Genomic DNA, 25928 nt, shown 5'->3' with positions numbered 1-25928 from the left:
TGATTTTCTCCTCTTCTATGGAGAATATGAATGGGGTTTTCACATCTGGAACCACATCTGTTTAGACCGATATTTGTTTTGCATCCATAAGAAGTTTAATTTCAGAGATTTTATGACAAAGTTGGACTAAACTGAGTTCACTTAGGATTCGTTTGAGAGCCGAGCAGCACACCCAAAAGTAGATAACATTTATTTTTGTTTTCAGTGATGCATGCGGTGTTAGTCATCACAGCTTCATCCAACAATAGTGATGTCAGAAGTAGCACTTGAAGCACAGAGATCAAACTGAACTTATTTTAAGATTATTCTCTTAGGATGAGGAAAGCCTTGAACTCAGCACTACAGCCTGAGAAGGAAATAATCTTTGGTCTGCTGCTGATCCATCTGACAATCATAGAGGGAGTCAGAAACATCAGATAAATCAATGTTGGGTAAAAAATTTCAAGTGAAGACTTCTGACTGAAGACGCAGACGTTGCAAAGTCTCGGTCTTGGACGTGACTTGAAAGAGTTGAGGCCAAAATGACGCCTGGACAGCTGTTAAGACAGTGTTGTGAGGTGAACAACACAGATCAATTAATGTGTACTCGTGTGCATGTGGGGGTCTGTGTCTCCCAGTTATGAGAATTCTCACTTGTGGTTCACCGCAGACATTGTAGCCTTCATCGGTTAGTTGATGGACAGTAGCATGTCCTCTTGGAGACGGGTGAAACTGTCCTGTCATGCCATCCCGGCCATGATGTGGTCCTTTGTTATTATATTACCTGCTACATTTGCCCAGATTTATTTGTTTGTACAGTAGGAGTGTATGAGTTACTGAGTGTGTTTGTGTGTGTGTGTGTCTGTCTGTCTAGTTTTGGGGTGTGTGCAGCAGCGTACTGTGTTCTGAGCTCAGGTTGACATTCGTTTGACTGACATCGGGGGCGACAGCAGCACAGTGGCATATGGTAACCGCCTGCTAACCGCTAAAACTTGACATCAGCGCAAACAAGTCAGCCAAGCATGGCATAGTGTGCTCCTGAGAGGGTTAAGGGATAGGCTGTCAGCATACGGCAGCAAAATAACACCTATCACAAGCGTCATATACTAGAGGAACGGGAGAGGAGCCACACCAAATGCGCACTTGGAAAAACTGACAAGTTACAAGTGAAAACGTGATGGGTTAACTGCAACAGTTCTAAACGAGTGTGAGGCGGCTGTTGTGAAGTGAGGAAGTTAAAACCCTGATCTCAGAGTTGATTGCGTTACGGAGGAATCATTCAGACAAATAGAACCGGCTCACATCTGGTAGTGGCATCGACTCGAGAGTCAGATGACAAAAATATGTTCTTAGCATCCCTGACTTCTCCTTCCTTTGCCTTTGTGTTACGAAACAGTTGAGCAAGATGTGTATAAAATAATCGTCGAGCTTGTTCATCATCCTCCAAAAGCTGCATATCATTATCACTTAAAGGGATAATTCACCCCAAAAATCACAATTTCAAGTTTCACAGGAGGACAAACTTGAACATGTGAAGTGAAGGGAGGCCAATCTGCCTTCATACTCCTGGTTCAAAGTAATGTGTTCAAAGTAGTGTTCTCAAACACGCCGAGCTATTTTGAAAAACATCACCGACGCCATGTTTTTATCCTGCGGCTGAGTAGATCATGACTGGAATTTCAGCGGTGACCTGGGTGACCACGCCCTCATCTGATCTTTGCGTTTAAATTTTATGCAAACTGCACGTTGCTTCCTCTTGTACAGGAGAGAAAATACAAACAGTTATCCGATGACACACTGAGCTCCACATGACAAAAGAGCTCCAGACAAATCTGATCGCTGAAGTCACTGAGCACAGACACAAAAGGACGCATCTTAAAATCGCTGAGACGTGGCCATGAACTGAGACGTACCTTTGTCATCCTCAGAATAATCGCAGTCTAAACGACAGATAAGCCTTCAAATGAGGATGCCATCTTCAATGTCTGGTCACACAGAGGGACAGAGAATGCACAAGAGCCGAGAGCCGGGAGACAACTATGAGTCAAAGATGTGTCTCAGATAAATGCGTGGCATATAACTGATCGTCTATGACAAATAATCCAGAGGTTTTATCAGATCTGCTGTTAGCATCAAACCCAGCAAATAAAAACCAGCCTCTAAATCTCAATTTCAAAGGTCTGTGCCAAAACAAAAAAAAAAACCTCCATTCAGCATTTATTTTCATTTCTAACCACCGAGCCGGCACTAAAACTATTAACAGAGCGATTTGTTGTTGTTTGCCTCGAACCCCGTGGACCCCCTCAGACCTCCATAACCCCTATTTAAGCACTGAGTTTCCTCTCATCCATCAAAGTGTGGCGCGCACTGTCCAGGAGCAGGAGTTTACAGCCAGGTTCAACTTTGACCCCAGGGATGCTCGGTGGCTGATTGTGTACGCTTGTGTGTGTGTGTGTGTGTACTGTCGTGTTCATGTGGCTACCTGCTAGCTCCTCACAAAAACTCAATTTCCTCCTGGAACCACAGCTAAGCACTTTTAACCTCCACAAACCTGCCGTGATGGAGGATACATGCCAACTCTAGGAGAGGACGAAGCTCATGCATACGTGTGTTTGCATGTGTCCGACAGCGCACGTGATGCTGCGCCAGCTGACGAGTGTTGGAGGAGTTTTCTGTGTGCGTGCACATCTTTTTGTGTTTGTGAGAGAGCGTTGGCCGTAGAGGAGTGTTCCCAGGGAGAGAGTGAAGAGGTATCAACCGCACACTGCCTGAGGCCCTCTGGAGGAGAGACTAAACAAGACCTTCCCATTGGGACACACACACAGCCTGCAGCTGCAAATGACCTATTACTCACACAAAGACACACACACACACACACACACACACACACAGAAAAGAAACAGCCTTTTTGATATTATAATTTCAAGAGAGAAAATAAAATCAATTATCACACGTGGGTTAATAAATGTACACTTCCTGATAATGTTTCCCCGCAAAGATCAAATTCTCTCGACTTCAGTCTCTTGTTCTTTCTTCCTCCCTGAAGCAACACGAGCCGCCTGAAGACCAAACAACGATCAACAGCTTCTTCAATTACCTGCTGTTATGGGCTTGTTGTCGTCGTCGTCGTTGTTGTTTTCTATCTAACATCTGTACTTGTCATGTTCAGCTTGTGGCTCTCCAGTAAACTTTTTAATGCGCAGAACCCTAGTGGCAAAGCCACGCTACTGCATCCCTTATCACCTGATACTGGAGGAGTTGCTTTTTGAATTCTGCCTCCACATCTTTTAATAAACTGGCTCTAGAAAGTGCACGTGATTGTTCTGTTCTTCTGCTTTGGTTTCATAGGCAGCACATGTGGTGTCATTTTCTTGAATGAAAAAAAAATAAAGAAATAAAATATTTAAGGTTTCATAATGATTTTTTTTAAATGTCTCAATCTTTGTCAATTCTTTCCCTTCTATGCGCGCACGCACACACACACACACACACACACACACACACACACACACACAAACAGTGCAATTAAGAAATACAAATAAACTCAATGAAAAATCATGACCCCACAATTTCGTTTAAAAAAAATTGTCATTCAGTGAGTTTTCATGCAGTTTAATTCTTCTGTAAAAAAGGTTTTGCTTTTGAGAGGTTTTGTGCTGCTGTTTTTGTTTTTTTTTACCACTTTCGCCATCCCAAGTGGGTAACACCTCACTATTCAAAGTGGATTACATGCCCTATTTGGACAATTTTCATCTGCTATGTGTGGAAGTGCGGAGGAACTTCGCCCAAAATAAATAATTGCAAAGTCAATTTGCCAAAGTTAATTTACTTCCTGTTTAAAGAGGTCAATCACCTTTTTAAAATACGGCAAAACACACGTAACCATGAATTTTAAAAATGTGGCCTTTTACCTCCAGTATGTGTTTAGAAAATACCTCAAATCCATTGTGGACTGTCATTCTCATTCATCAGTGTCTTGTGAAACAATAGTGTGTGTTTTCCTAGAGGAAGCCTGAGGACGTACATATCTTCTTCATATCATTCTCTGACTGACAAATAAAGGATCCCTGCCAAGAGAAACTCAATGAGACCACAATCAATACAGTGCTACAAGGTACGCACACGCACGCACGCGCACGCACACACACACACACACACACACACACACACACACACACACACACACACACACACACACCAGATAGGGGATGATGTATGATTACCTGGAGCACATAACAATCAGCTGCATGCTCATACAGTATGCATGCACACATATATATACTCATGTACTGCAAGTGCGCACACACACTGAAAGACACTTAATATGCAAATAATTTTCTTACAACAGGGACAGCATCCCATTGTTCATCTGGACATGGGGGGCGGCGGATAGATAGATAAATAGGTCTCCAGATATCCTGGATGGACCACGGTTGATGAGATTTCACATACGGCAGCAGCAGGGCTGTTAGGACAGGGAATACCACCACAAAATAATGTTTTCTCTCCCACTGATCAATTTTTAATTTGGCCCGTGCAGCCGAGCCCTTGGCGGGCCTAGCCCCGGTAATTATGGTGGGTTATTGACAGCTGCCTTCCCGTGGGAGGCTATTTAAAAGAGGTTTAACCCCAGAGCAAGTCCAGGCCCCACACCCGCCTTTGAAGGTGTCAAGTGCATTGATCTGAGCTGCGGGATGTGCTGGGACCTCTCCACCTGGAGGTGGGTGTATGCCTGCATGTATCTGTGTGTTGGTTGCAGGGCTGCTATTACAAGGCCATGGCAAGGCGGAGCATCTTTTGACCCCTAAAAACACACACACACACACACACACACACACACACACACACACACACACTGTCCTCTGGCTAGCTGGTTAGATGGAATGATACCTGTCTGGCCTCTGTAGCTACCTGATGCCCCAAGATAGGCTCGACAGACACTGTATGTTCAATGTTATCACTGCACCTCACACACACACGGATACAGAATCACAGCTCGGGGGGAAAGAGAGAAACTAATGAGAATTGAGGAGGAGGGAGAGAGGTGGTGATTGGAGAGAGAGAGAGAGAGAGAGAGAGACAGAGAGAGAGAGAGAGAGATCTAGCCATAATACAGGGCCATGACACAACATAGGCAGAAGCCAAGGTGTGGAGCCGATGCTGAGGAAGACATCATCCAGCAGAAGAAGAGGCGGGTGGGGGGGTGCTTGGGGAGGGGCCACATGACAAAAATTAAAAGGGGATTTCTGTGTTTGAGTCTGTCTGCCTCGCTGCCCCCTTTCAGCCTCCCATTGAAATTCTGGGGAGATACAAACCCCGAGGCTTTTGACACTTGTCCGAAAACACCACACCCCCTCTGTCTTTCCACTGGGGGTCGGAGGTGTGACGGGGGTGCGAAGGATGGGGGCAACATAAGGGCCATGGATCAGATTTTGTATAAACAACTTCTAAATTAAGTTACATCATTGGTGAGGAGGGTGTGTTGTTTTTATGTTTGGTTTTCGAATATTGGGACAATCAGACGTGACATTGTTGCAATGATTCATGTTTTAAAAGAGTTCAGAAATAAAACTGATGTTTGTTTGTTTTTTTTGATGGAGTAATTTTGTTTTTTTTTCCAATCATTTTAGGAGTCATCTTTCTCAACTGGTTATTCTTAATTTTCCCTGTGTTTAAAGTTTACAGCTAATGCACTTTTTGAGAAAAAAAATTCTTCATATATTGTTCAAAATAGAAACTTTTCACTAGACCCATGTTCATAAAAGGCACCCGTGTGGCCCAGGGATGTTTGGAAAAGGACTTGTCAATCAATAAAAAGTATAGTTTTTGATTAATAGATATGTCAACAGGACTAAAAAGACAACACAAAATAATTCATAATTAATCTGTTAAACACTCTCCAGTGGAGGCTGAAGCGACTGTAGGTGTGTGTATTCTTTCATTTTGTACACAAACTTAACACAAGTTGATCCAACAGCCATCCAAAGACAGATAGTGAAACTAATGATCCCACCTCGCCACCCTCCCTCCTCCCTCAATTATTCTGACTATAACCTCACAATCTCCACTCTCTCGCCAGAGCCCATGGCGCCCACCCTCCATCTCCACCATCTCAGTCTCGGGATGCAGAGCAGTGACAGGGCCAGAAGGTAATGATACAGCTGCCATGATGCAACAAGCAGACCTGTCGACTGTCAGGAATTGAAATCATGAAGGAATAAGCTGTCATTAAGAGGCCCTGTCCCAGTAGTGGAGCTGTCAGGTGCCTGCCTTCTGCCTTACTTTCTCCCTCTCTCTACACTCCCGTCTCTCCTCTGCCAGTCCCAACCCATTTGCAGTCACTGCCTCGCCCTCCTCTCATTTCTCTGCTCCTGCTTCAATCCTCTCTGTGACTCTCTCCTTCTCTTCTCCTCCAACCAATCATAAATACCCCACACACTCCCCCCACACCCCTCCTCCATGTATCAGATTCCTCTTTTCCACCTCTTTCTCCAACTCTCTGGATGTTGTTGGAACAACCTCCTCTCGCCTGTCACTTTACCTCTAGGCAATGGGAAAAGAACGACTTCCATGTGCACACGCATGCACAAAGAGTCACCATGCACACACACACACACACACACACACACACACACACACACACACACACACACACACACAAAAAAAAGTGCTGCAATATACACACTGGATTCTTGAAGCCATACATGTTGCCAGCTTATTACTGTGTCATCATTGTGTAGCGGCATGACAAAGATTGTGATATATGTGCAGACAGAAGCACGGTGGACATGGGAGGCAGAGACAGGAAGTTGGATGTATAGTGGCGTGTAAGAGACAGGCTGCCCCGAGATTCACCCTCCAATGTGATGGCGTGCATGTGTGTGGTGTGAAAGGCCTGATTAACTCGCACAATCAGCTACTTTTCCCACAATCCCCTGATTGGCAGCCATGATCCCATCGGAAGGAAAGGCTGACGAGAGCTTCCAAGGAACATGGCTGAGAATTTCTGAGCGATGTTTTAAAGCAGCCGTGTGCAAACGCTAACACACACAGACACATACACATGCGCGCACAAACCCAGTGTTGTTGATGTGTGTGTGTGTGTGTGTGTGTCTGTGTGTGCTTGTGAGTGTATGTTTTGAAAAGCCACAAGCTCTTGCCATATTTCCCCGAATGCACTCCAGTTGACCCTTTGCTGCAGGCTTTGAATTTCCAATCAACTTCCCATGAGTAACTTCACAAGAGCTGCACTCCAGGCAACAGTTTCTTGCTACAAAACATTTTTTTTTTTAAATAAAATGAGGCCTAAGATAAACGTAATAAAAATCACGCTAAAAATGTAAACACATAACCCGGCGATGCACTTAATGACATTTGTAAATCACAGCTATCAAGTAACTGTCACCGGAGTAACACGAGCGAACGGCGTGAGGTTGCTGCTCTAATGAATGATTTATACACACGTTTCCATGCTTAACTCTTAATCTGTGCATGGATGAAAGTTAGAGGAATATTGCTCTTTTGTGTAGCATAATATATAATAATTACCACTAGGATGCACAACAACATCACTGATATCAGCCGGTATTGGTTAATTTTTCAATACTGGTATTGGTCTGATGGACGATATTCATAAGTTTCTTCATCTCTGCTTACCATCTGTCCTTTCGGAAGAGGAAACAATGCTGCATCAGCATCTAAATATCATGTAAACTTGTTTTAATACAGTTGGTCTCAACGTATGTAAAAAAAAAATTGGCCATCTGTAAAATCAGATGTAAAATATCAGCCACATTCAAATAACCACAGTACAATCTTTAAAATGCCGCATGCGCTCAATATATATTCCCAAGTAAAATGCAAATTTTTTCATTTCTCTATTGTAATTTCTGGAGCTGCAACAAGATGTCTCAGACTTCACAAGTTATGTCCATTCTCACGTTGAAAAATAGTCGTGATGTCACAAAATCCTTTGTGTAACACTACCTCCTAAAACCTTAACTGCCAGAACTTTCACCGGTGACTGTGACAGAAGTTTTCTATAGTGTCAAGCATTACTCCACAGAGCTGAGGATCAAACATTCAACCGGAGGAATAAAACCAAAAGCACATTTCTGACTGGAGGGGAACTTTAAGTTCTTTTTCAGAGAAGTGATGTAATATTCCCTTGAGCTAGTTATCTCAATTAGTAGTAATTTCCTGTATTTCCCAGATTGGCGACTGACACGTCCGTCTGAGTTTCTGCATTTCATTCAGCACTGGATTGTGTTTGTGGGTAGAGAGAGTAACACTGCTAGCCACAGAGGAAGCAACAACAAGACCTCTAAAGCTTTATTTATTCAGGGTGAGTCTCACTGAGAGTGATGTACTCTTTTGATCACACTTGGAGGCCCCTCAGCACAACAAGTCTGATCATTCTGGTACTACTACGTGTTACATTAGTGGATATCCTTACCTTTCAGACACAACATAATCCTCCTGTCCAAGTCTACCATTCTTTATATGACAAGATTCCAGAAAATGTAATGTTTAAATATGCAAATGAGGCATCATCTAATTAACTATTTGCACATTTGCATGGAATTCCAGGACAGAAACCTCCAATTTAGATTTTGCCTGCGATTGTTTGCATTACTTTATGTGAAAAGTCATGTGGCAAGAACACTACTCTACTGATGAGTATGTACAGTAGTATGTCAGTAGTTTCAATTATTTAGCTGGTGGCTTCACACATTAGTTCCTTCCTCTCTGCCTGACGGGAAACGAATCATTAAAATCAGCTAAAGGGGTGATATGTTGAGAGGAACACCAGCAGGCTCTCGGCCCTCCATGCCACATTGCACAGGAGTGCTATATTGCTCTGTCACTGTAATAAAAGCTAGTTAGGCTGACCTTGAGGTGGCTTCCCCACGGTCTTGCATGCTCCCAAGATTCTACTCTTAATTCTGCGTAACGCCGCCGTCTGTCCTTGTATCCCAGCTATCCCGCATCTATGCTGTCACTCAGATTTGCTTATATCCTGCATACCTGTGAATTAAAGTACAAGTATCCTCTAAATTTCCATAATAGAGTAGCAGTAATTCCTGTACATTCATTTCAAAAGACATCCACTCAAATTTCATGGTCTGACATACTAAAGCACAAACATACTCCTAATAGATGCAGACAGCACGGATCGACTGTAAATGTGTGTGACTGCCTTTCCTGTGCGCACACAGACTATACAGTGTGAGCGTGTGTGTGTGTGTGTGTGTGTGTGTGTGTGTGTGTGTTTGTGTGTGTGTGTGTGCCTGGATGATGATTTGTCAGGGTGTAAGAACATGATTTCTTGTTTACTATGATGAATGAGCAACACTCGCACTACGCACACCGTGTTCTCTATATCCAGGCTGTCAGTTCGGCTCTTTGCAGCACAACACTGCCTTCAACTGCAATCCCAGCCAGGGTAAATGTAATTCAAAGGCAGTCTCCGGGTAGCTGAATCATCCGTTAGCACACACGGACACACAGGCATGCAACCTAAACCTCTCCCGTTGTTGTACACAGCAGGAGAGGGCTTTACACAGCAGTGAAAGTCTTTATGGCATTCAGATGGACGAAACGAGGGAGAGAGGGGGAGAGTGGGATCTCCCTTAAGTCAATTTGAACAGCAGGCCGATGAAATTACACAGGTAGCCGCGGCCAGGCTGACAAATGAACACGGAGATGGGGATGAAAATAATAAGACAGGCAGAGGCACCTTTTGCTTGCTTCCTCACATGTACACACTTTTATATAATGATATGGTAGGGAAGAAAAACTAATCTATATTTTATATTTCTTGCTCTCTCTCTGCTCAGTCACCCATGAATACACAGGGCTACACAGGAAGTAATGCCTCGCACACACATGTTTTTGTGCATAGTAATGTTTATGCTGCAGAATACGCTTCTGAAGGCTGAACAATAACAGTAATATTCAAGAGTTGGCACCTGCACGGGAATTAATAACTGTCTGTTATTTGCCTCTGTGACTTATTATGTGTTGGACTGCTGAAATTGCAAAGTCTCATGTAATTTCTTATATGACCCCAGGACAAAGGTTCTTTTCACTCTGCACTTGTGTAAGTTGTACAATGAAGTTCAACAAAATTTAGTCGCAGCAATGAAAGCACAAAGCAACAACAAGTTAACCAAATCACATTCAAACCTCCAGCCAAATACGCGAATAGCACAACGCTTCAGTTATTCAAGCCAGAGCTTCAAATAAGAACACCAATATCACAACAGGTCACCAGTGGCCACGAGGAGCACAGAGCATATCTTTTTCACTCATAAACACAACACACTCGAAGAATTAGCTACAAGAAAAAGGTGAGTTTAAATGTACTGCAACTATTTCCAAAGATAAAAAGAAAACTCGGTCAAACAGCAAACACATTTCTTGTGTCTCCTACCTCCATGGCTCTAGTGATGAAGGGTATCTGTGTTCCTGAGTCCAGATCCTGGTTGATGATGAGTCTGCGGGCCCACTGCCCAGCTCGCACCACACCACTGCCCTGGATCAGCACCAGCAGCTTGGACGGGTTGGACAACGCGTTTGGGCTCAGGTAGATAAAACTGGTGGGCTCGTCCCCGCTAACGTCTACCTGAACACACAGATGCGTCTCTGATTAGAAATATCGATACTTTCCTAATCTTCCATCCTTTTTAAAACTTTATTTTGAATATTTTCCATGCAAACACAGCAAATGAAAAGATCAAATTGTGATTTTTCGATTAAAGCTTTTATTTATTTTGCAATTACTAATCACCACACAGCTCATCAATAATCATAGAAAACAGTCTTTGTGTGATTAAAACGGAGGCCTGGAGTAATAGAGACAGAAAGAGAGCCTGAGTGAGTGTTTGTGTGTGTGTGTGTGTGTGTGTGTGTGTGTGTGTGTGTGTGTGTGTGTGTGTGTGTGTGTGTGTGTGTGTGTGTGTGTGTGTGTGTGTGTGTGTGTGTGTGCATGCACGCGCTCCATCCACATCCCACGCGTCTTTGCATCCCTCCCAAGTATGCCTGGAAGAATCTCTAAGGAGACAAACACTGTCCATAAAAGCCATGGGTGGCAGCTGCAAGAACTTAATCCAAGCAGACAAAGAGAGCCGAGTGGGGGAGAAAATCTTACCCTTTATTCTCTGGTGCTCCCTCATTCCCTTTCCCTATACTTGGCTGCGGTTAATCTTCTTAAAATCTGTGGTCACAAGTTCAATGCAACGCAGGTGGACGGACCCACCACTAACACACAAATACACACACTCCATATACACTCAGGCGGGTGGGCAACAGAAAAGCAGAACAGAGCCATTTTCCAGAGGAATAATGATATAAATAGGCCGGGCAGATAAACCGGTAAACGTGTATGGGGGCTAATGAAAGGCGCTGAGTCCCAGGCTAGGTGATTTATGGACACTGTTAGCGCTGCTGCTAACTCTGCTATGCCTAACATCCCCATAAATGCAGCCTGAAAAATGATCACACCTTTTATAGGCAGAAGGAAAAAAAGTGTAGGGATGGAGGGGTAAATGGGGGCAAAAAGAGACAAACATGCTTTCAGCAACAAATAAAAGGGATCAAGTGTGTGCTCTGAGCCTGGATGAGCTGGGCAAAGAATAACTCCATGACGGCAGAGTAGAAAGTCCCCTTCAGTGCAAATGAATGCAAAACAGATTAAGCATCAGCATGCAGCACTGCTGCGCCTTTGAAATGACACGTCACAATACAGTTAATTTGTTGAGGAGACACTTTTACACAAAGGATGTGGGCAGAGGAGGGGGTAATAGAAAGAGAGGAAGCAAGAAAAGAGACTGAGTGCGACAGAAAAGAGAAAGACAAAGACAGAGGACTGCTCGCAATCCCCTCTTCTTTATTTTTTTTTCTTAAACAGGACACTCAATATCATAATCACACTCTGAAGCCAAAGAATTTACGTCAATTTTCATATTTAATACTCCCTTTAATCTTCAAGGGCATAAATCAAAGAGGAAAATGCCTCTTTTCATTCGGGGTACTTACTGGTAGGATTGCTTTAGTCATGTTGCACTTTTTCTCCAACAGCTCGTAAACATACTGAGTGATGATCTGGAGAGAAAAAAAACACACACACACACACACACACACACACACAAGCTGACATTACATTGATAATACTGTCTCAGGCAATTAATATTTTCATATTGCTGTTGATACAAATCCATCCCAAAAAAAGTCCATTTAAGTCTGTGTGTATATGTGAATATCAAACACGGTCATAGTTGCAAACAGAATAAAAAATACTATCCAAAGCCCTTGTTTCCCTCTGCTGTGTGCGTGTGTGTGTCACTTTGCAGTAAAGAGTGTTGAGGTTGTAAGTGCCAGGAGAGGAAATCTCCTGTACAGGCAAAGGGGCTGATGTAAGTTGTGTTTATCCCTGCAGCCACAGCACCAAAGAACCTTGTATACCAAGTTATTCCAACCCCAGGACAAGCCTTTCATGGTTCAGTGACATTAACAACTTTCTATTCCATTTGCCCCGTTTTTTTCCTCTCCCTCTTTTCTTCTCTGCATGTCTGTCTCAGCTGAGAACTGATAGAAGCGCTTTGTAGAACAGATTTTGACTTTTGATCAGATGTGAGGGAAAGGCTGAGGAGTAAAGAGAGATATCAGATGACAGTGCAAACGACCACTGGCAATGAGCGGAGATGGGAGATGTCGCTGCTGTGATGATGTGTCCCTAATGTTTGCTGTGACACACACCGCGTCCCCTACACGCCCCGCACTGTACTGTGTTTGGAGGAGTGACCAAGGGGAGCAACAGGGTGTCCTGCCCGGCTATAAAGTTTCACTTTGGTTAGTTCTGGAGCATCAGCCGTATGAGGAGAGTGAAGGCTAGCAGTGGCGCCAACACTACAAAGCGTGTCCGAATTCCAGTCACGCTCTCCAGTCAGACACCGACCACTGACTGACCCCAAACACAAACACGGATCAACCAGGGACTGACATGTCTCACAGCACCGAGTACCATCATGCTTAGCTCTAATCTACGTGTGTGACGGGAAGAAACCACACTGATATTAGAAGGAGACACACTGCTGTCTGCATTTAATAAATATGCATAGTATATTTGTTTATCCTGTCAACAAAAAAGTTGCACACGGAGGGGGGGTGGACCTGAAACTGTGCACACAGCAAGAATTCACTACAGCTCCTTGAGCTGAAGCCGACACAATAATAATTTATCACATAGTGATGTTCTGTGTCGCATGTTTGTGCGTTGCTGCAGGCACATGTGTGTAAAACCAGCGTCTTCACTTTGTTTACCCTTTAATGAAAGAGTACCCCTGCATCTAGATAATGTGGCCTTTAAATAACAAGGAAAATAATCTGTCACTGACTTTAGGCCTCGTTCTTGGGGGTCAATACTGCAAAAAAATTGTGAAAAATGAAGAAAGCTATGTGCAAACAACGCACCTCGCTACACTCTGCCAACAAAGCCATGGATGAAAGTACAGGTACTATTAAAACAACATGGACGCTGGGCAGGAGACTCAAACCTGTATCGCTTATCAACTTGAATTTGTGCACCAAACAAGATGACAAACCATCCAGGGGGTTGACACGGTGTCCTGGCCAAGGGAAGCAGGATTCATCCTTTGACCATGGGATTGACCATCTGGACGCCATTGACACCGGATTTCATAGCAGTTCTACAAAAAGTAAATCGGTTATTTCACTAAAAGAGTGATAAACACTCACCCATCACTACAGAAGCGGCTGATTAATAACCACTGGTCCAAAACAGTGGTGAGAGGTGTCAGGCACAATCTGCTTCGTTAATGTAATCTATAACCAACAAGACATAAGTTTAAACCCCTCAAGAATAAAACTGATGGACAATAAAAGTTCACCCAACACCTGATGGTGACAGATGATTCTCTCACACACAGAAAGAAGAGGAAACGCCAGTGGAATCTCGTGAATAATCACAACACTGCCGTTCTCTTTAATGCCTGAAAGAAACTCAATGCTAACTTCATTTACAGCTTATGACCAACATGCGAGAATAACATTTGCACCAGACATATATTAGCCTTATGACAGCCAATCAAAGGCCAGCAGATGGACCAAATGAGATGATCGATCTACCATTTGACCCTGAGAAGAGGAGGATGAAAGCTCGAGGAGCTGAGAGAACCCCACCTCATCCCAACCCACCAAACCTCCAACAGCTAATTCACTAAAATGTCAGCCGGACTGATGAAGACTAAAATGATTTCGGGCCTCAGTATGCTAGTGTTTAATGACATCAATACGCCTCACAGGAAATTTCATTTGCACTACGTTATTTGTTCAGTGCCTCAGGTGGCTGAGCACCATCTGATATAGAATAAAGAAAAGAGACCGAGAGAAAAGGAGAGAAGGGAGAAAAAGAGGAAAGAATCCAGGAGTTCGGCTGTGTGGATGTGTTTCTGTTGATGGAAGTATAGCGCAGATTGATTAAGTATCTAAATATAAACTTGAGTATAAGCTGTGTGGTAATTTGTATGTTTTAGAGAAGCCAGACAACTTTTTCAAGGAACCCATCAAAGGTCATAGAGGAAGAAAGGATTTTAGCAACATCTCACTGGACACAAATCTGAAGCTGGGTTTGGAGATGGCGTGATAGACCCAAGCAGGAGGCACAGACCTCAAGAACATACATCACCTGAGCAAGCGCACGTGCACACATGCAGCCTAACTCCTCCTGTGTGGCCTCTGTGGACTACGTCTCAGCAGCTGATCAGTACAATAAGAAAAGCCTCTTTGTCACCTAATTACCAAAGTGTTATTAGTGCTTTAATGAAATGCCTGCAGGAAGCAACACTGACTGAGCGCCGGTGTTGTCGGGATTGGACGACAGGAGAGGCATGAGGAGTGGATTTACTAAATAACACCAAGACACGCAACAAAAAACACAATGAGAGGGTGAGGGAGAGAAAGAGAAGGAGAGAGAATCTGAGAAACTGAAATAAAAGCATCTAGAATTCAAATCCATCGGTTTCATGATAACATGCATGCTTACACCAGTATACTATTCTATACACTGGTTATTTAGGTGTAGCACATGAAGATGAAATTATACAAAAGATCAACTTCTGCTTTTATTTTAAATTCAAACTGTTAGCTCCACGCTATCTGTATGGAATGCATAAAAAGGTTCCAACCTGAAGTGAAAGTGCTTTGATGGCCGTATGAAGCGCTTTAGAGGGGATTTGGTGGTCCTGCCTCAAAATATCAAGATTTTAATTTCAGCTTTTACAACTCAACCTGTTTGGTAGGTATCTGGAAAAAAATATGCGACAACACTCAGGCTCATAAGCAATACACACTCATTCACAAGAGCGTACAACACCAGAAAACTTCTGTACTCACAGGTACTTCTTTTTTTTTAAGGTAGATTTGTTACCTCAAAAAGTACAATATTGTTCTTGCAGAGGCCAGAAGTGAACAAGGAGTGAACAACAAGGGTACACAATGGTGTTACAAAACGATTCACAGGTGTAGCCTGTTGGGTCCACACTGGTGCCTCTATTTTTGAGTGTGTCGATGCAACATCATCCAACATGCGTTTTCTCTCCATCATAAAATATGCAGTTCGCACACACAAACACACAAACACACACACACACACACAGATTACCACCACTGGACATGTATGAAACATGTAGCCCTCTAAGATGATCTGTGGGTCACCCAGCGTCAACCTTCACTGAGGTAAAAGAGAGCAAAACGGGCCAAAGAGAGATTCAATTGTTTTCCAGGACAGCTGGTGATGATGTATCCTCGAACAGCAGCAACCTTTCTACATGACTCTGAGAGCAATCACGGGAGAGTTAGACCCGCAACGGCTGAGGTCACCCCTGTGTCTGCGGTTTGTTTCTGTAGAGGAAGCATTGTGGCGATGAAGCAAGAAGAGAGGGATCAGGGGAGGAAGGAAGGGACTTACAGGGGGGCTCAGAGGGAGGAACAAAGGAAGACAAAAAGGGCGAGATGTAGAGGGAATCCCCAGAAGCCAGAATCTTGTGCCAACTCCCATTGTGGTGAACAGCTGAGAGGAGAGGGAGCCGTGGGAGGCAGGATGGATGGGGGAGAGAGAAGGGTACAGTACGTGGCCTTGATAAGAGGCCTTGAAGTGGGTGGGCTGTGACATCAACTCCCTACAAGCCTCTGGTCATCCCCATAACAATCTTCATCACTCTCTCTCTTTCTTTGTCTCTCTCTCTCACACACACACTCACACACACACACACACACACACACACACACACACACACACACACACACACACACACACACACACTAGGCCAAGGTCTTAATGAGGACTGTAAGTTGATATGTTCTTAAACTCCTAACCGCAGAGGGAGAGAAAGACCTCCCACATTAGGTGCGCATGTGTCAGTTACTGTGTGTGTGTGTGTGTATGAGTGTGTGTGTGTTCAGAATGATTACAACAGTTACGCCTGGTTTGGCTGACCGCACCTGAGGCGATGAGGAGATGATCCTTCCCCTGCACACACAACGCAAACAAGAGGAGGAAGACAGAGGGCTGGGAAAGAGAAGATGAGGAGCGAGAGTTAAGAAAATATGTAGAGAAAATAAGGACAGGGACCTCTGATGGTTAGGGGTTGAGCAGGGCCTTCCGTCCCTGGACCAGGGCTGAGCGTTGTGAATGGTGGCTCTACATTCAGAACTCAGAGTTTAGCCTGGGAAAACCTTTGCAGAGGGACAGTTGTTTTGCTTCAGACACTAAAGAAGAAAGAAAACTGGCCCACGCACTGTTGAGCTCCCAATGGAGAACGTTTATTCTCTGTCAGTCTAAAAGATCTTGTGGATGGCGTTTTCGCCAGCACTTCTATATTTTTTTTCAATGCTTGCACATTTTCTCCACTTCCCTCTGTTTGTTCATACTTCCCAGGACATGCATATGGACATACACCAGGCCATGAAGATCCTCAAATATCTTCCAGAGTTCATCTCTTCTTTGTTTCAGGTTGAGAGTGGAGTGAGTGAAGTTCAAAAGTCTTGAAGTTCAGACATGCGGACGTTGCACTGATCAGTCGCAAGGAAGAAGGAGATGAGCCAGAGGGCAAGGCTCTTATTCTATCAGTTCGTTCCAATCAAGTTTTGGGGACGAAAGAATGACAATGCAGATAAAAGCAGGAAAAAAAGAGGTTAACCCTGTTACTAGGGTGAGGAGTTTAGACCTCCACACGGAACTGAGAGTCAAGCCACTGCTCCTTCGTGTCCTTAGGAGTCATCCGAGGTGGTTCAGGCACCTGGTCAAGAAGCTTCCTGGGCACCTAGTAGGAGGCCTCATGGTAAAACCACAATACACTGAAGGGATTCTATATCTGGGCGGCACGGTGGTGCAGTGGTCAGCACTGTCGCCTCACAGCAAGAAGGTTCCGGGTTCGAGTTTCTGTGTGGAGTCTGCATGTTCTCCCTGTTCCTGCGTGGGTTCTCTCCGGTACTCCGGCTTCCTCCCACAGTCCAAAGACATCAAGAGGGGACCAGGTTAATCCAGACTCTAAATTGACCGTAGGCGTGGCTGGGAGAGCCAATGGTTGTCTGTCTCTCTGTGTTGGCCCTGCCATGGACTGGTGACCCGTCCAGGGTGAACCCCGCCTCTCACCTGAAGGCTGCTGGGATAGGCTCCACCCCCCACCCCCGCAACCCTTAACAGGATAAGCGGTACAAAATGGATGGATGGATGGATGGATGGATGGATAGATTCTATATCTCATCTAGCCTTAGGACGCCAAGATTGTGTTGCTGAGGAGAAGAACGTCTGGGTTACCTTGCTGGATCTGCAGAATCTAGGACTCCTCCTGGATAAGCACCAAAAAAAAAGTGATGGATGATTCCTGAAGGGAGCAATCGGGTCTAAATTTGACTTAAACAAAGTCCATTTTTTTCTTTCCCACAGAGGCTGTTAGTTTAAATAATGTTCTAGACATACTCATTTGCCCATGAAGCCACACTGACTCATCTGATAGACCAATCAGCGATCTGGACAAACCTACTCAGGACAGCAGCACAATCCCATGTAGCGACAGCCACTTCTTGTCTCTCTGGTCCAGAGCCCTCTCCAAAAGCCACTTAGCCAAAGAAACTAGGAACCGAGAAGAGGCATCAAAGCTATTTATACAAAGAAAGAGCTGCTCCATGCCATATCACTGACTACACCCAGGAAAGCATTCCTCCTTCTACAGAGAATAGAGGGGAGGATGAAAAAAAAAGAAAAGAAAATCCCCCCAAACAATGCATCACAACAACAGGGGCAACAACAGAAGAAGAGACTGTAAGAATAAGAGGGAGCATTAAGCAATAGAAAGGTTGTTTATTTTAAGTCAGCCGTGTGTACCAGCAGAAAGTGGTATTAAAATAGGGCTTATTGTTGTGAGAGTGTGATCTGTCAGTCCATGTGGGAAACAAAGAGAGACTGGCGTTATTCCCATGGGGTCACTGTCATTCTACTGTCAGAGGAGAACGAGCTCTCCAGGGGAAGAGAAAGTTCTCAGCCACTGGAAGACAGACTGTTTACACTTAGCACTGTTACTCCTCTTCCTCGCTGCCTCCCTTCTCTCCTTGTTCCGCCCGCCCTAATAGTATCATAATGACCTCCTCAGGTGTTAACCGAGAAGCCAGCAGAGGGCTAATTCAAAGTTAAGTACTATATGCCACCATGGGTGCCGGCGGTATCGACAGATGCCAGTGTTGTAACTACCAGCCCTGGCGTCTTTTCTCTGATACCCCCCCCCCCAAACCCCACCTCCCTCCTCATTCCTTTCTCTTTCATCAAGTCTAATCCACCTCGCCCTGCAACCATTTCCTCCTCGCTGCTCTCAGCAGAGGTAACAGCAGCGGCAGCAGTGTTTTAAGCGTTTTGGGAATGGAGATGTGATGGCAGTCAGTGAATCAGGGCAGACAGCTGTCATTTACAGTCCCTCTTTAGAGGCATCCCATTAGCTACCCAACAAAATGGTCCATGACTGGAATGGGAACTCCTGGTCCTTTAAGTACAGGATGGAGGCCTGTCTCAGAGGTTCCCACTATGGATCTGATGTCGCACTTCATGACATTTTATCATTCGCAGCCTGCTAATAACCTCCACGTTCAGACAAGCTTCGTTTTAATTCACACGATCGTTCAGTGGTCACGGTGTTTCACAGGGAAGGTTATTACTGTCGCATACGTGCTGCTCAAGCTGCTAACGTTCATGAGGGGATTGCAACATGAAGAAAAGACAACGGAAATCATAAGGCAGGCCTGAAAAACGTGTCGGTCAAAGGTTAAGCATCATTTCTGGTGGTGTTCAGGGCTACAGCACCTCAGCCTGTGTCATTTCACGGAGGTTGTGTAATGCTAAAAACAATCCATCCACCTTTTCTACAGCCATGTGGCTAACACGCAGTCTATGATGTCATGTCCTGCTCCATGCCTTCATGAAACATAAGCTAGATGGGTGTCGCTCTATAGGCCCTCGTTCTTGGCGGGAAGACGGGTGTAGAGAGGACGCACATGGTTCTGTTACTGTTATGGACTGTGGAGAACGTTCCTGGGAAATTCTTTTGCCCTTCTTGCTCCTTCTCTTGCTCAAGGACACTTCAGCAAACTTGACCAGCTGGTGACCACTATGAACACACCCGTCATGGTGCAGAAACAGAGGGCGACAGGAGGAGAGCGATAACAGAGAGACAGCAGCGAGTATAAGAGACAGGCAGAAAGAAAACGAGAGAGAGAGAGAGAGAGAGAGAGAGAGACTGCTTTCTAATTCAGCCATCTGGCTAGCTTAACTTCATTATAATATTTTCTCTGTGTGTGTGTATGTGTGTGTGTGTGTGTGTGTGTGTGTACACAAATTTGCGAGTGCCTTCCATTCCACAGATGCAGGCAGAGCAGAGAAGAATCCTCATTTATTAACAGCTTAATAGAGCTCCATCTGGGCCAGACCCTATGCTTGTGTTCTATCAGAGAGATTCATCACCGAATCCCAGGAATTAGACTACAACTGACACCTACACGGGCTGAGGTGACCCTGCTGCACCCAGCAACACTGCTCACAGAGCCAGCACTGTATTACAGCCGTAAATTAGCCATTAGGATAACAGAGCCAGGGAGCAAAAATGTCACGACATGCAGCTTTTCCTTTTTTTTTTCTCCAGGCTTGGTTTGTCTTCAGCTTTACACAACAAAAACAGTAGACCAATAAAAGAATCTAAAAAATGGGGTTAAGCGATAGAACAGAGAATGACATCATCTGCGCTGGCATTTAAAAGTCTTTACAATGCATACAAACATTGAGAGGCGAAATAGATTTTAAAAACAAATTACATTTGTATAGCGTGTCGTTAAATCTTTGCTTTCTGCTAATGCCACACCTTCAAAGGGACAGTTCAACCAAAAGCAAAAACGTAGCCATTATCTACTCACCTTCAAGGCAACAGAAGGTTAAGAATAAGTTGGGTTTTTTGTTTTTTTTTTCATAAATCACTGCAGGTTTTACACAGGAAAACGTGTAGCGGCAATCTGCCAAATAACGGGAGTGAATGGAGACCAACGTTCAAGCGAAACCGCAGTTCTAGGGGTGTTAAAAACACACAGCGAGCTTTTTCAAGACAACTTGGCCTGTTGAGGCTTCAGGACACTGGGATGACATCAGACCATCACCACGGAAGCATTTTGTGGCTGTATTTGACTCGTTATGTTTGTAAATCTGATGACTGCCACACCTTTTCCTGTGACAGTCCAGCAGTTGTTTTGCGGAGTAAAATACTTCCCCCCCGACATTGGCGATGACTTCATTTACATCTTCAGGTGCACTATCGCTTCAAAATCATTACAGCGCGCTAAGAAAATGCACCTTTTACAGCCATTACAATGTATCATTAGATGTCTACTGCCATACTCTAAGATTACACTGTGAGAACTAATAAAGGCATCACTAAATGAGCTGGCTCCGGACAGAAATGAAAAATAGCTTCATCAACCAAATTAACTGAGCATGCCTTGGGAAAAAAAAAAAAGTAGTTAAAATATTCAATAATCAGAAGGCCCTGCAGATATTTAAAGTGTCTAGTTTGGAGAAGTTGGCATTCCACCTGATCTGACTCTGTATTTGCACTGAGTCAACACGTTAGTCATCACTGTCAGGACAATCAAGCTGCTGAAAACCTGTCATTGATTTTATTTTTGCGTTCTCCTTAACCTGACCTCCTACTCATGATGTCCAGGCTCTCCACATCACACACGTGGGCTTTTTGTTTTTTTGTTTTTTTTTTTCTTTTTTTAAATAATTTTACACATTAAAAATCGAGACATAAAAACAATTCACGCTCTTTCACTTAACCCAAATTTTGCAGTCATTTCTTTCTTCTCTTGGAGGCCGTCACACCACCATCCTCACTCACTCTCCCTCTTTCTGTCTCTCCATTCAGACGAGGCTGAAGTGCAAATTGGACATCTGGTGCTGTGATGTGTCTGACAATACAGTCGCCACCCCCCGAACACATGCGCACAAACACACACACACACACACACACACACACACACACACACACACACACACACACACACACACACACACACACACTCCTCCATACAAAATACAGGACCATGGAAATACAAAGACAATGAAAGGAAAAGAGGAGTGAGAGATGGAGGGATGGACAGAGGTATGGAGGGATGGATAAGGAATATAAGTGAGCATTAGAGGGCAATGGTGATGTCGTTCTTCTCACACCGCCAGGGGCAAACACATGCTCACACATCCTTGTGCCATCACACTCGGGTCTCTGGCTATTGTGCCGAGCTCTCAGATGTCTCGGGTTCAGAGAGGACATCGTAGGGTATTGTAGCGTGGTGTTCCGACCCACACAAGCTCACGTGACACCCTGCTACATCAGATAATGTAGGTCTTACACCACATTCAGAGTAAACTTAGATTGCAGGGTGTGTTAATGGGCGTGTCCACTAACATGCATAGTCAGATAGAACAACTCCACAGTCACCCGTTATCATCTCAAGCTAACATTCATGCTACGTGGTCCGTGGTGGTGGTCTTGCTGTCAGCAGAGTAGAAACTGTCTTCACGGAAGCCTCTGAATGACCTGTGCAGGCTGACTGACTGGTGTTAGGACCCGAGTCCACCAGCAGGACACCAGGCTCTTCTGGAAGCACCAACACAGGGGTGTTTGTGAGCATTTTGGAAGGCAATGCAACTACACATCACACCAGTGCAGGCTGCAACAGCTGCGGCTAGTCCTCCACATAATAATATTTCCTCCTACGTATTTCCACATCGCACATGTATTTCCTCCATCGCCTCTTTTTGGTGAGATATTTAGTTCAGTGAATAAAACTGTTGTTCAGTGATTATTTGCTACAATTCCCGAAAAACATTTGTTCCGTTTCAGTGGCAACTGTTAAAAGTACCTCAAAAAGACTCAACTCTGCCGGACCAGCGCAGAAGTGTAAGCGCTCACAGACGGCGTGGGCGCTTGGGAGTAGGAGCCGATTTGAATTGACGGCAAAGTGTAAATCAGCTGCAACAGGAAGGGAAGACGAAGGATTCGTGAGAATTTGTGAGCACGGAAAAGTACAATCGTCTGGTTCACAAGCTCCTCCGCTGTTGCTGTTCAACCCTGGTACATGTAGGATGTGATGGCTGCTGCAAGGGGGCAGTTTGCTAAAACCTGACAGTGACAAGTGCAGCGTTTTACCCAAAGATGAAGATTTCTCAACTTGGGGAAGAAGAGGTCAGTGCAGAGGAAAGACCTTGTCACTCTGCTGCCGTTGGTACTGCAGCATAAAACCGCTGCTCTCCCACTGCTAACAACCAGAAAGACAAGCAGGGACCAGATGCTGGGCCCTGAGGAAGTAATTTTTCTTGTACGGACACCACGTGCAAATTTTAATCTGATACTGATAACCAGTACACCCACTCATACCACTATCAATTAACTGCTACTGCTAGCCAGGAAGTCCAGTCTGAGGTGAATTTGGACGCTTCCCATAAAAAAAAATTAAAAAAAATACACAGCTGTTGATAATAGTCTGAGAAGATTTCACAAATGAGGAAATTTACCACAGCTGCAATTGTTTTATCTTCCATTGCAACAATCACAAGATGGGAGAAACGCTGCACTGTAGCTGGTTCAACTATTCAGGCTGCGCCCCCGTGTTGGACCGGCCTGGTTCAGATGACCAAGAGGGCAACTGCCAGTCTGGACTGACACGGATATGCTGAAGAGAAGTGAGACGACGAGTAGCTGAACAAGGACAGAGATTCGCTGCACAAATACGACAAGACAGATACAGAAATAAGCCTGCCTGCGTGACACACACTCTTAAACTCACAGGCTGACTAAGCAGGATAACCTACTTTTACAGCCTGAGACATACAATTCAGTAGTTGTGCCTATTCATTAAATAGCATATTTCTCACCAGCCAAACAATACATTTGTACTTGCACGGTTGTGTGAGAGCGAGAGGTACAGCATTCATTTTCTTGAGTCATCTGTCCCCTAAAAACAACAGACATGTAATATTCAGATCTTTTCGCACGCTGTGTTTCTCTCCTCCAGTATATGTTCTCATTACACCGGCTTATAGCAACACCGATTGACTGCTTCCTCTTTTCTCCTCTGAAGATGATGCTCCTGTCAATTTTTTAATCACAGAATGAATAAAATTTGCATGCAGCTAGATGATGTTTGGCCACCCTCTGATGCCTGAGTTTGGTTCATTTAAATGTGTGTTCTTTCAGGGCCTGCGCTAGCCCGCCACCAAATGTTTGTTACAGCCTTTTGAGATGCTGCTAGATACTGTGTGAGGAGGAAACAGAACATTAAAAAAAAAAAAAAATTAAGAATGAAAAAATAAAAGCTTGCAGAGACGGCTGGCTCTCAAAGGAGCCGGAGCATACCTGCATCAGAAATAATACCAACACACAGGTAATCCCACAAACGCCTCTATCACTTTGCTTTGAACTTCAAAGAATACACACAACAATTAAAAGCAACATAGCGGGGGGTTGGAAATTAAAAAAAGCAGATTACAAAAGAACATTTGTCTCATTATCTTAATGCATGTGGTGGTAGTGTGAGAGGGAATGAGAGGTGAAGCGTGGGACGGATGTACGGTGATGCAGTTGGAGCGTCACAACTTCAAATATGTGTCATCAGGACTTAAGAACGTATCCTAGTGAGGAATCATTTCAGTAAAGGTTTCCTACCACTGAACACAGACTGAATAATAACAATCATGAGTTTGTCCATAATCTTTTTATGTATTTTATATTACACAACTGCAAACATTCTGGCTCCTCCAGTCTCCACCAGAACGATGCATAAGTCATCTGAAGGTCCGAGCTCAGAATCAGTGTCCAGCTCACATTTCTGGATTACGTAACAAACCTGACCTCAAGCTGAAGTCGTACCTCAACTAAGCTGACAGGCTGATGATGAGGAGGAAATCAAACACGCCAGTCTGCCTCAGTGGACCCTGACCTTTCCAATATTTGTGAACCTTCCTCACTGTAATGTGGCACAATCCCGGACCACAGGATCCGCCTCCGGGAAGCCGATCCAGGACAGCAGCCTTAAAGGCTTTTTAGCACACCACGGAAGGCAGTTCATCCAGGCAGTGATACTGTGCTGCTGTCTCTCTCGGCACCTTCTTAATGCATACATTTATTTTTAATATCATTTACTGGTGCATTTAATTGCATATTAACAATCTTTATTGGATCATTACAATGATATTTCACCCAAAAGGTGTATTATGTGTCTTGAGCTCACAGAGATGTTTCTGCTGTGTCATTTCCTCCTCACTGTTGTTCCTCGCTCCACCCGTTCCACCTGTCCTGGCCGGATGCAGACAGAGCCAGCCACGTATACTGAGTTAACCGGGGACTAACAGCTAACAAGAGAAGACCTGGCCAAAAAACATCAGTCTACAACCTCTCAAGTGCATCTGGTGCCATCCACGTATTCTTGAACCAGTACTCACTTCTATGTGAGACAAACTTAAGATGACAAGTCTGTTTTGGCGCTGCAGAGGACGAGCGTGACAAGTGCCGGCACGTCGGTTCAACTGCATGTGGCCCTTTCTGCATTCTGGAGTTACCGGGGCATTTCATTTCATATGTGTAAGGGATAATCAACAAGTAGTTTTAAGAAGCACATGGGTAATTTTAACAGCTGTATGAAGGTGGTTGTCAAAATCACGGGTCAAATATTGAATGCGTTTTGTCTTCCGTGAACGAGTTCCAGCTGCTTGCTGTCTTGAAATGCTGTTATTTGCATTGAGAGACTGTGTTGAAATACAATTTTCCACTTTCAAAATGAGAAGATTTAACTGCACTGAAACGATAAAATTGGACTTCAAGGCAATAAAATATTGAGTAAGGAGTGGATCTGAGCTTGTTAAATTACGGAGAAAAGGGTGCAACCCCCATCATAGCGGTGTAAACTGCACAGAAAAAAAAGGATGACTCGCTGGTGAGAAGACATCCAACGTGGTCCAGGATGATTAATGATTTTCTTAAATGTTTCAGATGTTCATTCTTTATATTTTGCCTTGTAATATGCCTGTTTGTTAGTGGTTTGTTCGTCCATAAAGCTGTGACTTGTTCATGATGCTAAACTAGCTTAAATGTCGACCCTCGTTTCAGGAGCTCAGATACGTCCTGAGACTGACGCTGCTTTCCCACACCGTTGCGGTGCTGTGACGCTGTGTTGCAGGTGTGTTCTCGAAACTGTCTTTAGTTCTTTTACGTTGGTTAGCAGCCGTTAGTTGGGAAGCTTTGACAGTTTACAGTTGCCGTAGTAACATCACGGCTGACAGAATCATTTCGAATACGGGTGATGAAGCTTGAGCCGAACTGGGTGTGCGAGGATATGGT

General features: G+C 44.3%; 1 protein-coding gene across 1 annotated transcript in view; it reads right to left on the bottom strand.

Annotated features, from left to right (window-relative positions):
- Positions 1–25928, bottom strand: part of arb2a (ARB2 cotranscriptional regulator A) — a 151919-nt gene that overhangs the window by 119735 nt on the left and 6256 nt on the right. The window contains exons 5-6 of the mRNA XM_086205916.1: positions 12019–12084; positions 10415–10606 (exon numbers count right to left, since the gene is read on the bottom strand). Coding sequence (XP_086062042.1) covers positions 10415–10606; positions 12019–12084 — 258 coding nt within the window. The remainder of the gene's footprint in view (positions 1–10414; positions 10607–12018; positions 12085–25928) is intronic.

Source organism: Aulostomus chinensis, chromosome 6 (assembly GCF_037954235.1).
Source record: "Aulostomus chinensis isolate RoL2024-O1b breed Wild chromosome 6, RoL_Achi_v1.0, whole genome shotgun sequence".
Lineage (NCBI taxonomy): Eukaryota > Metazoa > Chordata > Actinopteri > Syngnathiformes > Aulostomidae > Aulostomus > Aulostomus chinensis.
This window is presented reverse-complemented; position numbering and strand designations above follow the sequence as displayed.